Source organism: Chiloscyllium punctatum, chromosome 5, assembly GCF_047496795.1.
Source record: "Chiloscyllium punctatum isolate Juve2018m chromosome 5, sChiPun1.3, whole genome shotgun sequence".
Lineage (NCBI taxonomy): Eukaryota > Metazoa > Chordata > Chondrichthyes > Orectolobiformes > Hemiscylliidae > Chiloscyllium > Chiloscyllium punctatum.
In genome coordinates, this window is record NC_092743.1 from 64,542,100 (window position 1) to 64,559,561 (window position 17,462).

Here is a 17,462-nt window from a genome sequence, read left to right on the forward strand (position 1 = left end):
CATGTTCAAGTAACTGGCCTTATAATCAACTGCTGTGCGTATGACTTTCTGGGATTTAATGAGAATGAGACAGATCAAAAGAATAGCATCATTCTGATCAGAGCCTGAGGGAGACCTACTACTTCATATTTCTCTGCTATCTAAGAACCACATACTATTGATTTATGGTGACTTACTGAATAAAGTTCTTGAGCACAAATGTAACTGCATTTGTAATTTATAGTTTGCTATTATGTCCTATTGAAGTTTGTGTGTATGACGACCTGTGGTTCATTAGAAATTGCATCCACACATATTAATGGTTTCCAGTAAAATTCCAGCAGTGGCATGGGAAGAATAGGAGGGAATTTGGCCTCATGTAGGAAAAACAATGGAAAAGCTACAAAATGGTGTGAAGCTTTGGTATATTTGAGTATTATGAAAGTTAAGGGCTGACAGAATATTGTGTGGTATGTAATGTGGACCATCGTTACTGTGCCATGTTGATTTACTTTACCAGATTTCTTAAATTGTGCCAACCTCATTCACCTTTATGACCTACGTCATGCTGGTACTGTCCAGAGCATTTATCATGACCATTACCTCATGATTAGCATGGACATTGCTGTCTTGAACGTGAGAGGTACTTTTTATCTTTCTTTATTTTTTTCATAGTATATGGGTGTTGCTGACAAAGTCAGTGCTGTGGCTCACCATTGATTGCCCTTGAACTGAATGTTAGGCTATTTCAGAGAGCGGTTAAGAGTCAACCAGTTCACTGTGAGCCAAGTTACATGTAGACAAAACCAAGCCAGCAGACTTCCTTCTGTTAAGGATATTAAAGAACCAGGTCAGTTTTTATAACGATCAATCATAATTTCATGGCCAGCATTACTGAAACAATTTTTCAATTCCATATTTAATTAATTGAATATATTAATTAATTGAATATAAATTCCACCAGCTGTCATAATTTAAGGCCATTCCTCAGAACACTTACGTGAACCTCTGAATTACTAGTCCAATGACATTTCCAATATAGGATCATTTCATGTGTCAAACAGTGGGGCTATCCTTGCATCTACATAATACAGCAGTATGCTCCCTTTTGAAGCATTCATCAAATGAGGTTTTGGTTGCTGCTGTCAAACATTTCTAACAGGCTATTTCAATCTGCTGCATTAATTTTGCTTCACTTCACTTTCCCAGTCATTTCTTTTCATCATTACCCCAGGCAACTTTTGTAAAATCCTTCAATCCATTTCGAATCTTTCAAAAGATTCAAAGGGCTTTTTCCCCATAGGAGGCTAGCGATAGGGAGAGGCTGAACAGGCTGAGGCTGTTTTCCCTGGAGCGTCAGAGACTGAGGGGTAACCTTTCGAGGTTTACAAAATTATGAGGGACATGGATAGGGTAAATAGACAAAGTCTTTTCCCTGGGGTCGGGGAGTCCAGAACTAGAGGGCATAGGTTTAAGGTGAGAGGGAAAAAATATAAAAGAGACCTAAGGGGCAACTTTTCACACAGAGGGGTGGAACATGTATGGAATGAGTTGCCAGAGGAAGTGGTGGAGGCTAGTACAATTGCAACATTTAAGAGGCATTTGGATGGGTTTATGAATAGGAAAGGTTTGGAGGGATATGGGCTGGATGCTGGCAGGTGGGACTAGATTGGGTTGGGATATCTGGTCGGCCTGGACAAGTTGGACCGAAGGGTCTGATCCCATGCTGTACATCTCTATGACTCTATGACAGCACACCTAAATATTAGAACAGAATGCAAAGACATTGCATATCTCATATATGTACAAAGTATAGATTAGATTACTGTAGAAAGAAGAATATAAACTATTGTAATGATCGAACAACATGAAATGCGAAAACAGTGGTCCATTCTTGCAGTATTGCATGAGGGTAAACATTCAATTTATTGTTTCATTAGTTACATTAGAGGAGACAAATATTAGAATAGTACAGAAACTGCTACTACTACCAGACACATGCAAAATAATTCATGCAGCTCAAATTTTGAAAAGAAATATAGATAAAGCCACATTTTACATGTAATTTCAAGACTTTACAAACCAAACTTTATTGACATTGCCTGATTTAGTTGTCTTCAAAATACTATGATCTAATTGAAGGGGTGGAATGAGGCAACATTTTTTACCTGTTGCTTTGCCATGCTATTGTTCACGCTTTGGGGAGAGAGGATCATTAGATTCATTTTCCTATTTGTGGTGATGCCTCTGCATTTGAAGCAGGACTAGCAGAGGTACTCACTGTTCTGAGAATGCAAAGCTTGGAGCAGTTCCAGGATGAAGAACAGAGATTCAAATCAGGCTAAAGAAGAACATTGAGAAAGATTTTAACCCTGTAATTAGGAGGCAATCAGACAAATTGGAAAAGACAAGTACTTTACTGACACCTTCGATTAGACTGCAGTCGTACTGTGGCATCAATATGCAAGGCAGGATATTTACAACCAGCCTTAGGACCTCAACAGCTAGATGGATGTCAGAAAACTTCATTGTGTGTGGAACAGACAGTGATTTTCCTAAATTGGCCAATTAAGAACAGGACTGCTTTTCGTTATTTATATAAATGATTTGAACGTGAACAGAGGAGGTATGGTTAGTAGGTTTGCCGATGGCACCAAAATTGGAGGTGTAGTGGACAGCGAAGAAAGTTACCTCAGAATTCAACGGGACCTTGATCAGATTGGCCAGTTGGCCAAGGAGTGGCAGATGGAGTTTGATTTACATGAATGTGAGACGCTGCATTTTGAGAAGGCAAATCAGGATAGGACTTATACACTAATGTTAAGGTCCTAAGAAGTGTTGCTGACCAAAGAGACCTTGAAGTGCAGGTTCATAGTTCCTTGAAAGTGAGTCACAGGTAGATAGGATAGACATTTACTATGCTTTCCTTCATTGGTCAGTGCATTGAGTATAGGCATTGGGAGGTCATGTTTAGGCTGTACAGGACATTGATTAGGCCACTTTTGGAATACTGCATTCAATTCTGGTTTCCCTGTTATAGGAAAGATGTTGTGAAAGGGTTCAGAAAATATTTACAACGATGTTGTCAGGGTTGGAGGGCTTGAGCTGTGGGGAGAGGCTGAATAGTCTGGGGCTATTTTCCCTGGCGTGTCCGAGGCTGAGGGGTGACCTTATAGAAGTTCATAAAATTATGAGATGAATGGATAGTTTGAATAGGCAAGGTTTTTTCGCTGAGGAGAGGGAGTCCAGAACTAGAGGGCATAGGTTAAAGTGGGAGGGGAGAGATTTAAAAGGAATGTAAGGTCAGCTTTTTTCACATACAGACTGCTGCATGTATGGAATGAGCTGCCAGAGGAAGTGGTGAAGGCTGGTACAATTACAATATTTAAAAGGCATCTGCATGAGTAAATGAATAGGTAGGGTTTAGAGGGCTATGAGCCAAATGCTGGCAAATGGGACTAGATTAATGTATGCTATCTGGTAGGCATGGAAAAGTTGGACTGAAGAGTCTGTTTCCATGCTGTATGGCTCTACGACTGTATGACTTAAGTGGGGAATGTTGTGTCCCGACCTCTGAGCCAGTAGTCCTACCTGCTCCAGAAGTGTGTCTGGTTGAATAAAAATATCTATATACAGCCTGGACTCTGAATAGTTCCCAAATGTATGTTTTTAAAAAAAGAACTAAAGGCAAGCTTTTAAAGCTGGTCAGCCAAGAGGAGCCAACTAGACTACAGGAAGACCAAAGTTTGTAAAAGATCTAAAGGGCTGCTTTTTCAGGTATGTTCAAGAGGGGGCGCTGCAATGCAGTGGCACTCTCACTACAGCTCCAGCATCCAAAAGTAATAACTCACTAAGCTGAAACAGAACACTTGGGGCTTTCAGTGCATGGTGCAGTATGTGTTTGCCATCTGTTGCAAAATCTCCAGCTGTACTGGTAGCAGAATTTTGACTCCTTTAAAACTATCTTAGAAGTTATACTTTCTGAATAGTAAGTATATGAGATTACCACTGCATAACAAAGCATCTTAAGAATCCTGACCTTTTTGTTTCAAGTAATTAAAGCACTACATGCAAACCATAAATACTGTGGCCATTATATTGATCCCCTTTCTGTGATTATAACCTTCACCTGAGAATAAAATGAAAATTTGTGTAAAATTAGTACTGCAGAGAGAAAGGATACCTATAATGCCTGGTAATGAGCAATGTTTTCCTTCTTGTGAAAATATGTGTAACCAAGGCTGCAGTGAATCTTATATCATGTGACACTCTGTATCTTTTAAACAGGGCAATTAAAACGGACAAGAGGAGAGGAAATTGATGTTGAGACCCCAGGATCTATCCTAGTAAACACCAACCTGCGAGCTCTAATAAACAAGCACACATTTGCCTCTCTACCACATCACTTTCAACAACAGCTCCTGATTTTACTACCGGAGGTAGATAGGCAGGTAAGCAGAGTCTCAATGGCTTACTGTGCTGTGTCAGTGACATAGATATGGATCACTTAGCCTCACAATTCAGGAAAGCAAACTGTGGCTAATTTGTTCTTCTCAGCTAACTGACATTGGGAAATTGAAAATGTAAAAAGAAATCCTGTTATAATTATGATAAAAATAAATTATCTTTTTCAGATGCTGTCCAAAATCTCTGTTCTCCCAACATACTGTGTTCTAACTTTCAGTTCTTGTTTTATATTTTCATCATGATAACAGTAATTACAAACAGATTTGAAACTGAAACAGGTAAACGGACAAACATTACTAACTATTGACAAGACATAATTAAATGGGAGAGGGGGTGGGAGGCATCTTGACAGCACTCCAGCTGACTGATGAGACCCCCAGTGCCACAACAGGATTCTACTCAGAGCTGCAGCACAGTTGCTGAGTGCCTTGAACTGTAATCCTATCAAAAAAGGCTCCCCCTGCCCTTGACTACAAGAATACTGAAGATGTAATTTAAAGAAAGAAATTTATAACAGAATTGTACTTGTTGATACCACAGTTTACACTTGCAGAGACAAATCAGGCTGTTTCAGAGTCAGGTTGGAAAATCCCTTGTCAAACAGAAATTGGTTTATATGGTATGTGCACAGAATTTAGAACAACATGTCTTAGTTCAATCCTGTTTTATCAATAGATAATAAACATTTTCTGAAAGCACTGCCAAAGTTTCCACAACATGAAGCAGAAGAAATTACTCATTCAGTTTACCGTTCAATTTTACATGGCTTTTCTTCACATCTTCTTTCTCCTTAACAATAAGCCTCACATCTGTACTGAAGGGTTTTGTATTACCCTTCAAGAGTCAAAAAAATTGAGGATCTGAAATCATTGATGGCACAAGGTTTTCTCACTTACATTGTCAAGGTTAAGGCAAAGTTCTCTGACACCAAAATATTCATAAGCCCTTTCTCTTGTGATCCATTTACATTCTCTGCTTCAATGACCTTCTTTGGTAGCATATTCTATGACTAATATTAATAAGGGTCTCTTCCTTCAATCTTCTATGGCTAATGCAAATAGTTGTCCAAAAACAAACTCAATATTCCACAGCTTTTCTCTATTTATCATTCCCTTTGTTTTCTGTTACCAAGCCAGAATTTAAGCCAGCTGATTTATTCTTCCCCTCAGAAGTCATAAATATTTACACAGTTGAATAGTTGACCTGTTGGCCAAGAGAGTGAAGTTGTAGACTTCCTGTGTTATAAGTGACTTTTTGACAGCAGTATTGAATACAAAAGTATTGAAACAGTTATCCAGTAGAACAGAGCTCGGACCTAGACAGCCTTTTACCACTGGAACACACTGTTTAGGGTCTAAATAAACAATACATATAATGGCTTTGATAGATCTGCAGAGTTTCACTGTCTAAACGAGCAGAGTGTAGCCATACATGTAACATTATGTCAGTAAGTACATTCTGTGTCAGTCAGTCATTCTCGTCATATTCATATCATTAATATAAACCACAGAGCAACTCCTTAAGGATAACGACTCCCAACTTGATACAAGAATAAAGAACAATACGGCCCTTCAGCCTATCAAGCCTGCACACACACACTTTGCCCTTCAGTATTAAAACTGTCTTCACTGACAGAATCTGTATCCTTACTATTCATGTATTCGTCCAGGTGTTTCTTGAATGCTGCTATTGTGTCTGTTTCTACCACCTCCTCTGGCAGTGTGTTCCAGGCACTCACCAATCTTTGTGTGAAAAACTTGCCTCGCACATCTCTTTTAAACATCCTCCCTTGTACCTTGAGTCTGTGTCCCCTAGTAATTGACTCCTCCACCCTGGGAAAAAAGCCTGATATTTTGGACTCTATCCATGCCATTCACACTCTTATAAACTTCTGTCAAGTCACCCCTCAACTTCCTGCATTCCAATAAAAACAAATCCAATCTATCCAACCTACCTTCATTGCTAAAATCCTCCATACCAAGTAACATCTTGGTAAACCTTTTCTGTCCCCTTTCCAAAGTATCCACATCCTTCTGGTGACCAGAACTGCATGCAATATTAGGCTGCAGCATAATTTGTCAATCCTTATACTCAATTCCCCTTCCAATGAAGGCAAGCATGCCTTAGGCCTTTTTTACTGCCTTATCTACCTGCGCAGCCACTTTCAGTGATCTGTGGACCTGCACATCCAAATCCTTGTGCATATCAATGCTCCTAAATATTCTGCCATTCACTGTATAATTTCCATTTATACTTCACCTTCCAAAATGCATCACCTCACATTTGTTCAGATTAAACTCCATTTGCCATTTGTCTGCCCATGCCTCCAACTGATCTGCTGTATCCTCTGACAATCCTCCTCACTATCCGCAACTCCACCAATCTTTGTATCGTCCATATCGTACATGGCTCATGACTCCCCTATACCAGCTGACCACGTGCTGTCATCAAGAGGCTCATGGAGCAAGTATTAGTGTTCTAAAGCAATATTTCTACTGCCTGGACTGTCTACAGTGTAGTCTTTGCAGGCTCAACAACCTGGTTCTTCATCAGGTCTTTGGCAATTAGCTTGGAAGGATAAAGAGGACAAGGAGGAGCAACAAGAGGAATTGGTAACCCCAATTTTGTGGGCAATCTGTACATGTGCTGCTTTTCCAGTCAGACTCTTATTCCCTAAAACTATCACCACATCAATGTTACAATGGCTTTCCACTTTCAATTATAGCATCTACTTAACCAAAATTTTGAAATAAAAATGGCACAAAAACTATTATATTGCTACTTTATCCAACAACATTTCCTAATTATCCAACAAAGCTGAACTCTTCATCCTAATCTATTTCCATAATATCCATCTTGAGATTCAACATGATTCTGGTGATTAAAAGTTTGAGTGCTGCCTAAATAATTTCAACCAAATACAGCACAAAATGCAAAACTAGCACTATTTAATTGTTTGCCTTACATGTGGGGTAGAGCCCTTTCTGCTGCTGCTCTGTCTGTTGGGGAGGTCTACATAAAGTTAGTACAGTAATGGCAGTCTGTGTCTGAATGTGCATGTGTTCATGCAGTAATTGAAAAGCTGAAAATTGAATTCCTTTTAGATTGCATTTGAGAAATTATGAACTTAAGAACATTGTGAAGCACAATTTGAAACTCTGAAGCTGATTTTTTTGGAATTTGAGCAATTTGGAGATTGTGTGCCTGAATGTAGTGTACACACAGAACAATCAGTCAGCACCGTACATCTTGAAAAAAGACCACTGAAGGTACATTTGGAGACAATGGAGTGAATTCAACCCTTACAAAGGAGGCTATGTAATTGTGGACAAATGTTTCCCAATTGGGTTGAAAATAATATGAAATAGGAGGTGAGAATATAGTAAGTGTTTTCCTCCACAAGTTAGAGCCACATACTTTCAACTTGATGTCTAAACAATGTTACCCATAATACCACAGTACAATGGAATATGCTGAAGTTATTATGATAATATTGGAATAGATTCTCTACAGTATGGAAACAGGCCCTTCGGCCCAACAAGTCCACACCAACCCTCCGAAGAGTAACCCACCCAGACCAATTCCCCTACCCTATATTTACCCCTGACTAATGCACCGAACACTATTAGCAATTGTGCATGGCCAATTCACCTGACTTGCACATCTTTGGATTGGCAGATCTAAATCTTATTACGACACAAGTAAGGATGAAATTGAACTGAGAGTTATTTCTGTCAATGGAAGCAGTTGTCAAGTGAAACAATTGCAGATCATGTTCTTGAATTAAAGAAGCTGTTTCATCACTGAGGCCTAAAGAAAAATAACATCCAGACCAAACTTTTTATCAAAGGCAATAAAGTGACTTGGAAGGAGACTTGTCCATGGAAGCGGTAGAAAGGGATAGCTCCAAATCACAAAAGTGAACTTCTCATGAGCCAGCAAGGGAAGTCTACCAGATTTCATTAAGATCTAGGCCACAGTAGCCAAGTTCACAGACTCAGAATCACAAACTTAGATGTTACTATTGCAGTACATGCACAGTCATAGTCGAGTAACAGTGTTATTCCTGTGTTTAAGTCAATCATAATTCAGATCACATACAGGAGGAGACAAAACAGTAGTGTTCCAGTTGTGATAAATCAGCAATGTTTGTGGTAGATGTAAAGCTAGTTTAGGTATCTGTATATTCTGGACTGTACGTAAGTTATATGTAGAAACAAAAATTACTGTTATTATACAGGAAGATCAAGAGTTGTACTCCGTTAGAGAACATATAAACAGCACTTGGAAAATGGAAGTAAAACAGCTGAAGACAAAGCTACAGCACTCTCAGAAAACGTCAGTGAGTCACCACATACTTATATCACTGATTCAGCTCTACAGCAGTATCTATTATCTCAGCAGGAGAGTACAACGCATTCCTAAGTTACATTCCCTTAAGAAAACTGGACTGGAATTGTTTAGATATCGAAATAACAATATTCCAACGTCTGTGCAATTTAGTGTTAGAGTGAATTATGACGATCCATTCCATTGTTTGTCACAGTGTGTGTTCAAGTTTCTGTTCTAGAATAGACAGGCCGGAAGAGCACAGCAGGCCAGACAGCATTGTGAGGTGGAGAAGTTGACATTTTGGGTGTAACCCTTCTTCAGGACTGCTGGAACTGATGGGTTGCGGTGGGGTTGCAGGCCAGTCCTGAAGAAGGGTCACACCCGAAACGTTGACTTCTCCATCGCCTGATGCTGCCTGGCCTGTTGTGTTCTTACAGCCTCCTGCCTGTCTATTTTGGATTCCAGCATCTGCAGTTTCTTTTTTGTCTCTAACCAAGTTTCTGTTCTGACAGCCAAATGCAGTTTCTCTTTGTTTGATCACTGTGCTCTTCTGCTGCTGAGAAAAAATGCATATTTTGAACAATTTTCAAGTTTCACTGTGTGTGATGGACTATAATGAACAATGCAGAGATGCAAACAATATAAAATTCTTAAGGGGCTTGACAGAGCAAATGCTCATGGAGGAGTCTAGAACCAGAAAGGGCAAGAAAGTAGATGTGAGCAATGTTGGATCAGCCATGATTCTATTGAATGTTGATGCAGACTTGAGGGGCTGAATGGCTTATTCCTCCTATCTCTTATCTTATGGTCCTGTTGTGGGCTACACTGGAGACTGGGGAAAGAGTAGCACTAATGCTGACGGGGTGGTGAGATGGGGTAATGCTAAGAATGTGCAGTTTGGATCATTATCAGCAATAGATGTGAAACTCTGCCCTTGCAAGTTCATTGTAGCGTCAGCTGTACCATGCACTTGCCCTGGCTTTGGGGTTACTATTCCACTGCATGCAAGGAGAGTTGGGCGGTGATGGCCAGTGGTATTGTCACAGAACTAGTGATCCTGAGGCCCAGATAATCTTTAGGGAAGCTGGGTTCAAATCATAGCAGAGGGTGGAATTTAAATTTAATAAACGCATGAAATTTTAAGTCTAATAATGACCATATAACTTTTATTTATTGTTATAAAAAACCCTATATGGCTCAGGAAAGGAAAACTGTCGTCCTTTCCTGGGCTTGTCTACAGGTGACTCCACAGAAACATGAGTGTCTATTAACAGCTGTCTGAAATGGCTTAGCAAGGTATTCAATATCAATTGCTGGAATGAGAAAGGAATGAATGGAATCGACTAAACTCTGACATGGTAATACTCACAGAATCATTCTTTACACACAATGTTCCAAACATCACAATCACCATCCTTGTATGTCCTGTGCCACTAGCAAGACAAATCCAGCAAAGATGGTGTAACAGTATTATATTGTTGAGAGATAGCTGCCCTGCAAGTCCTCAAAATTGACTCCATACCTCATGAAGTCAAACATGGACAAGGGCCACCCCTGTTGATTACCATATAACACCATCCTCAACCCCTTGCTGACGAATTATTACTTGAACACATTTGAAGTAACACTGAGAGGCACAGAATGTATTTGGGATCAGGGGCTTCAATATCAGTGGCAGACCTGGTCGCGTCCTAAAGGACATAGCTGTTCAGATTTAAGGTGGGTTATAAGGGATCGATCAAGAGGGTAAAACACCCCTGACCTCATCGTCACCAATCTGCCAGATGCAGATGTATCTGTCTGTGACAGTATTGGTAAGAGTGACCACCACACAGTCCTGGATTTGCAATAAGAAGACCGTCCATCATGTTTTGTGGCACTAGCATCAAATGGAATTGATTTTGAACAGATCTAGTAACTCAAGACCAGGTGTTCATGAGACAGTGTGGGCCATCAGTCGCAGCAGAGTTGTACTCCAACATAATCTGCACCTCCTTGCTCAGCATATCCCCAACTCTAACATTACTGTCAAGCCAGAGGATCAACTTTTCAATGAAGAATGCAGGAGGGCATGCCATGTGCCATAAGTAAAAGCGAGATGTTAACCTGCTGAGCCTACACAACAGGACCACCTGCATGCCAAACAGCATAAGCAGCAAATGATAAATAGAGCTAATCAATTCCACAATCAATAAATCAGATCTCAGCTCTGCAGCTCTGCCACATCCAGCTGCAGGATGATAGTGGAAAATTAAACAGCGCACCAGAGGTTCCACAAGTTTTTCCATCCTCAATGATAGGGGAGCTGAACACATCAATACTAAAGATAATAATCATCAGCCAGAAGTGTTGAATGAATGATCCATCATGACTTCCTCCAGAGATCCCTAGCATCACAAATGCCAGTCTTCAGCCAATTCGAATCATTTCTTGTGATATCAAGAAATGGTTGAAGCTGCTGGATATTGCAAAGGCTGTGGACACTAACAATATAGAAGTGCTGAAGAAGTACTGAAAAATTCAGATAAATGCGAGGTGCTGCATTTTGGAAAGCAAATCTTAGCAGGACTTATACACTTAATGGGAAGATCCTAGGGAGTGTTGCTTAACAAAGAGACCTTGGAGTGCAGGTTCATAGCTCCTTGAAAGTGGAGTCGCAGGTAGATAAGATAGTGAAGAGGGTGTTTGGTATGCTTTCTTTTATTGGTCAGAGTACAGGAATTGGGAGGTCATGTTGCGACTGTACAGGACATTGGCTAGGCCACTGTTGGAATATTGCATGTAATTCTGGTCTCCTTCCTATCGGAAAGATGTTGTGAAACTTGAAAGGGTTCAGAAAAGATTTACAAGGATGTTGCCAGGGTTGGAGGATTTGAGCTATAGGGAGAGGCTGAACAGGCTGGGGCTGTTTTCCCTGGAGTGTCAGAGACTGAGGGATGACCTTATAGAGGTTTACAAAATTATGAGGGGCATGGATAGGGTAAATAGACAAAGTCTTTTCCCTGGGGTCGGGGAGTCCAGGACGAGAGGGCATAGGTTTAGGGTGAGAGGGGAAAGATATAAAAGAGATCTAAGGGGCAACTTTTTCACGCAGAGGGTGGTACATGTAGGGAATGAGTTGCCAGAGGATGTGATGGAGGCTGGTACAATTGCAACATTTAAGAGGCTTTTGGATGGATATATGAATAGGAAAGGTTTGGAGGGATATGGGCCGGGTGCTGGCAAGTGGGACTAGATTGGTTTGGGACATCTGGTCGGCATGGACAGGTTGGACCGAAGGGTCTATTTCTGTGCTGTACATCTCTATGACTCTGTGTCCTGTGTTCCTGAACTAATCAAATGTTTTCCAGTATAGTCAGTTTTTCTATAACATGATGGTTGCATTCTTGTGCAATATGCGTTGTAGAAAAATCGCGCTTTAGAAGCAGTGCTTAAAGTGTGGTGATGTAATCTTGTTTCAGCCAACACATGTTTTAAAAGTTTGCACTTTAGAATCAGCGTCCCCAATTTATCAATCATGTTACAGCAAATTCGAGTTGACGAAACGCATGTTATGGCAGAACGACCTGCACAGCTACAATGCCTGCACTGGCCTGACAATATGAAAAATTGCCCAGGTACATCCTGTACACAAAAAGCAGGACAAAGCCAAACTAGTAATTACTGCCCCATCAGTCTATTTGCAATAATTAATAAAGTGTTATAAGGTATCGTCAACAGTCCATTGAAGCAGTCCTTGCTTAACAATAACCTTCTCACCAATGCTCAGTTTGGGTTCCATTAGGGCCATTCAGCTCCTGCCTTCATTACAGCCTCAGTTCAAATATGAACAAAAAAACCAGAACTCCAAAGGTAAAATGTGAGTAACTGCCCTTGATATCAAAAATTTCTTTGACCGAGTATGACATCTTGAAACCCTAGTAAAACCAGAATAATGGAAATCAAAGGATTATTCTCAACTGATCATAGAATTTTACAGAAGAGGCCCTTCAGCTATTTAGTCTGTATCATCAAAACAGCACTAAATGAACACTAGTTCCACTTTCTAGCATTTGGCCCATAGTCTTGAATTTTATGACATTTCAGTGTTCGTTGAAGTACATTTTAAAGATTGCGAGTACGCCTGCCTCAACTACCCTCCTAGGCATTGCATTCCAGACTGCCATTACAACCTGGGTGATAAAACATATCCTGAAATCCTGTCTAAACCTCCTGCTTTTCACCTTAAAAGTTTGCATCCTTGTTATTGTCACTTCAACCACCCCCCCCCCCCCCCCCCACCACGTCCCCCCATGGCCTTCATAATATTATACATCACTCATAGGTCCCACTCAACCCTTCCTGCTCCAAAAAAAAAATCACACAACACCAAGTTATTGTCCAACAGGTTTAATCGGAAGCACTGATGGAGCAGCACTCCAAAAGCTAGTGCTTCTAAACAAACCCGTTGGAATATAACCTGTTCTGTGATTTTTAACTCTGTACACCCCAGTCCAACACCAGCACCTGTAAATCATGCTTCAAAGAAAACAACTTGGACCAGCTTCTCTTCATAACTAAAGTGCTTCATCCCAGGCAACATTTCCTCTGCAGATCTTCCATGCAATTATATCCTTCCTATAGAGTGCAGACCAGAACTGCATATAGTACAACAGCTGTGGTCTAACCAAAGTTCGATACAGCTGCAATATAAACTCCTTGTTCTTATAATCTCTGCTGTGACTGATAAAGTTAAGTGTCCCATCTGCCTTCTTAACTATCCTATTAACCGACCCTGCCATCTTCGGGTATTTGTGGATAAGCGCCAAAAAATCCCTCTCCTCCTCTGATCTTCTGAGTATCCTATCATTCATTGTGCAATCTCCTGTCTTGTTACTTCGTCACTTTTCGGAGTTAAATTCCATCTGCCACTGATCTGCCCGTTTGACCAAATCATTTATAATCTCTTATAACCCAAGACTTTCTTCCTCACTGTCAACTACAGGCAAGTCCTTGTTTTATCCACAAATTTACTTAGCATTCCCCCCACCCCCATTCTCATCTACATCATTTATATATGTCATGACCAATAAAGGACCCAGACTCTATCCCTGTGCTGTGCCACTGGATATTGGGCTCCAATCACACAAATAGCCTACTACCACCATCCCTACCCTCTGCCACTAAAACAGCTTTCAGTCCAACTTTCCAATTTTTTCTGGATCCCACATACGTTTACTTTCTTTATCAGTCTCTCATGTGGGACCTTGTCAAAGGCCTTGTTGAAATCAATATAAACTACATCAACTGTACAACCATCGCCTACATACTTGGTAGCCATCTCAAAATAAATCAACCAGATTTGTTCAGCATGACCTCCCTCTGATAAAGCTATACTGACCACCGCAGATCAAACCTTACCTCTTTAATTGGAGATTAATTTTCTCCTTCAGAATTTTCTTCAAAGGTTTCCCTGCCACTGATATGAGAATCACTGATCTGTAATTCCTGCTGCTTCTTTCTCTGCACTGAAAAAGCAATGGAAGTCACGGAGTACAGCAGCCTGCAAGTAAACACTGAAAACCCTATGTGCTAAAAACATGAACCATTTGGCTGGCAGCCTGTGCTGAAATCAGTGAATGTGCACTAAGAAAGCAATGTGAAGTAGGATGGCAGCGTCCAAGTAAGCGCAATGTATGTGAGTGCTGGGAAAGAAACTAAGAGCCATGAGATGCATCCTTAAGTAAATACGTGAGATGAATGTGTAGCGTTGTGGACAAAACAATCTTGCAGAAGTATGCAAGTTGTAAATATCCTTCAGTACGAAAGTGAAGTGTTGAAAGGCTGTAATGGTTAGGCCAAAGGCAGTCACGATAATGTGCTGAGGCTGGTGTTTTGCGGTTGTTGGCTTGCCTTGGATGAAGGGTTGAGGAGGATACAGCCAATGGAACGTGTATGGACGTTGAGGTGAAAAACCTGTTGAGATTAGCAATAGTTGAGCTGTGGCTGTCAGGCATTCGTTTTGAACTACAGGTCCAGAATCTGCACTGTCAGTTTGCTTAGGGAAGGAGTGAAGAGTTGCAAAAGAGCTAATTGGAGTATTGATGAATGCAAATGCATGGAACTAACATAGTTGCCAATGAATGGTAAGACTCTAAAATGTAAAGCTTAAGCAGAAAACTTAACTGTTTTGGGTTAAGATTGCATAATGTTCTTCATTTTCCTATGTTCCCTCAATTCTTCTAGTCTTGCAAGGACTTCAGGGAATTTTGGTGCTGAAAATTGCAATTTCATTATTCATCTAGATTATAATTCTTACTGAAAACCCCAGAATGCAAAAAGAAATAGATGATCAGATGGTTATATATCATTATTTATTAATACAGTTTAAAATTTTGCAACGATATGAGAAACATTTTTCTCAATATTTGCAGATGCTGTGCATCCAATTTGCTTTACTCTCAATAGTTGTGATTAGTGTTTTTTGTAATTTCACCATATTACTGTGCCTGAGTCTTTAGAAAAATAACTTACTGCACTAGTTTATACTCAAAAACAAAAGAAAATCCCCAATTTATTTTTAATATATTCAGACTCATGTGGGTACATAGATACAACTGCTCTAAGAATATAATGCGGATCACTGTTTTTTTACATCATCTTATGGGATTTTCCAGCTATTTTCTATTTTTTGTCAATGTTTCAACAAAACTAAATCCATGGTCATAGTGAACATTAGAAATAATAGCAGAAATGGACTAGAAGTAGATCATTGAACCCATCAAGCCTGTTCCCCAATTCAATAAGAACATGGCTGATCTATTCATGCTTTGAATTCTCCATTTCCATCCGTCCATAGCACCTGATTCCCATGCCCAACAGAAATCTACCTACCTCTGTCTTAAAAATATTTAATGATCCTGCCTCCACCACTTTCTGATGCAGAGAATTCCAAGGATGCATGACCATCTGAGAAAGAAAAATCTTCTCAGCTCTGTTCTGAAAAAGCAGCTCCTAACTTTCAAAGAGTGCGCCCTATTTCTTGACTTACCCACGGAAAGAAACATACTTCCTATGTCTACTTAGTCAGGACCATTCAGGATCTTTTATGCTTTTAAGTACAACGGGACTTTGATCAGATGGGCCAATGAGCCAAGGAATGGCAGATGGAGTTTACTTTAGATAAATGTGAGGTGCTGCATTTTGGAAAGGCAAATCAGGGCAGGACTTATACACTTAATGGTAAAGTCCTGAGGAGTGTTGCTTAACAAAGAGTGCAGGTTCATGGTTCCTTGAAAGTGGAGTCTCAGGTAGATAGGACAGTGAAGAAGGTGTTTAATATGGTCAGAGAATTAAGTATAGGAATTAAGAGGTCATGTTGAGGCTGTACAGGATATTGGTAGTCCACTTCTGACAAATTGTGTGCAATTCTGGGCTCCCTCCTATATTTGAATGGGTTCAGAAAAGATTTACAAGGATGTTACCATAGGGAGATGCTGAATAGGCTGGGGCTGTTTTCCGGCGAGTGTCAGAGGCTGAGGGGTGACCTCATAGAGGTTTATAAAATCATGAGGGGCATGGAGAAAGTAAATAGAAAAGCTCTTTTCCCTGGGTTGGGGGAGTTGGGTTTCCTCCGGGCGCTCCGGTTTCCTCCCACAGTCCAAAGATGCGCAGGTTAGGGTGAATTGGCCATGCTAAATTGCCCGTAGTGTTAGGTAAGGGGTAAATGTAGGGGTATGGGTCGGTTGCACTTCGGCGGGTCGGTGTGGACTTGTTGGGCCAAAGGGCCTGTTTCCACACTGTAAAGTAATCTAATCCAAAGGGCATAGGTTTAAGCTAAGAGGGGAAGATTTAAGAGGGACGTAAGGGGCAAATGTTGATGCATGTATGGAATGAGCTGCCAGAGGAAGTGGTGGAGGCAGGTACAATTAGAATATTTAAAAGGCATCTGCATGAGTAAATGGATAGGGAAGGTTTAGAGGGATATGGGCCAAGTGCTGGCAAATGGGACTAGATTAGGTTAGGATAAATGGTCAGCAAGGACAGGTTGGACCAAGGGGTCTGTTTCTGTGCTGTACATCTCTATGACTCTATAGTTTAAGTCACCCCTCACTCTAGACCCCAATGGTTAGAGAGTTAGGACTGCAGATCTGGACACTAGAGTCAAGAGTGTGGTGCTGGAAAAGCACAGCAGGTCAGGCAGCATGCAAGGAGCAGGAGAATCGGCGTTGAGGGCATAAGCCCTCCATCAGGAAGGGGTCGAAACGTCGATTCTCCTGCTCTTTGGATGCTGCCTGACATGCTGTGCCTTTCCAGCACCATGCTCTTGACCCCAATGAAAACAAGTCCAGTCTGTCCAACTTACCCTCATAAGGTAACCCTTTGTTTCAAGTATCAATATTGTAAACATCTTCTGAAACTTCACATCCTTCCTTAAATAAGGAAACCAAAACTACACACGGTGCTCAAGATGTGGTCTCGCTAATGCCCTGTATTACTGAAGTATTGCATCTTTACCATTATGTTCAATACCTCTTGTAATAAGGGATTGTATTCCAAAGCCACCTCAATTGCCAGGTGTAGCTCCATATTAACTTTTTGTGATTCGTGAACCATTTCTGCTTAAGTAAAACTTCGTGTTTTTTCTTCTTCTTGCCAAAGTGAACAACTCCACATTTTCCTACAATATACTCACTCACTCAAAC

The 17,462-nt window shown here is 40.6% G+C and overlaps 1 protein-coding gene across 4 annotated transcripts in view; it reads left to right on the forward strand.

Moving 5' to 3' along the window:
• Positions 1-17,462, forward strand: part of LOC140477125 (putative Polycomb group protein ASXL3) — a 308,321-nt gene that overhangs the window by 246,278 nt on the left and 44,581 nt on the right. For 3 of the 4 annotated variants that reach the window (XM_072570448.1, XM_072570446.1, XM_072570447.1), the window contains one exon: positions 4,267-4,430. In XM_072570448.1, coding sequence (XP_072426549.1) covers positions 4,267-4,430 — 164 coding nt within the window. Of the gene's footprint in view, positions 1-4,266; positions 4,431-17,462 lie in introns of those variants that run through there. The other variant, XM_072570449.1, reaches the window with a different exon arrangement.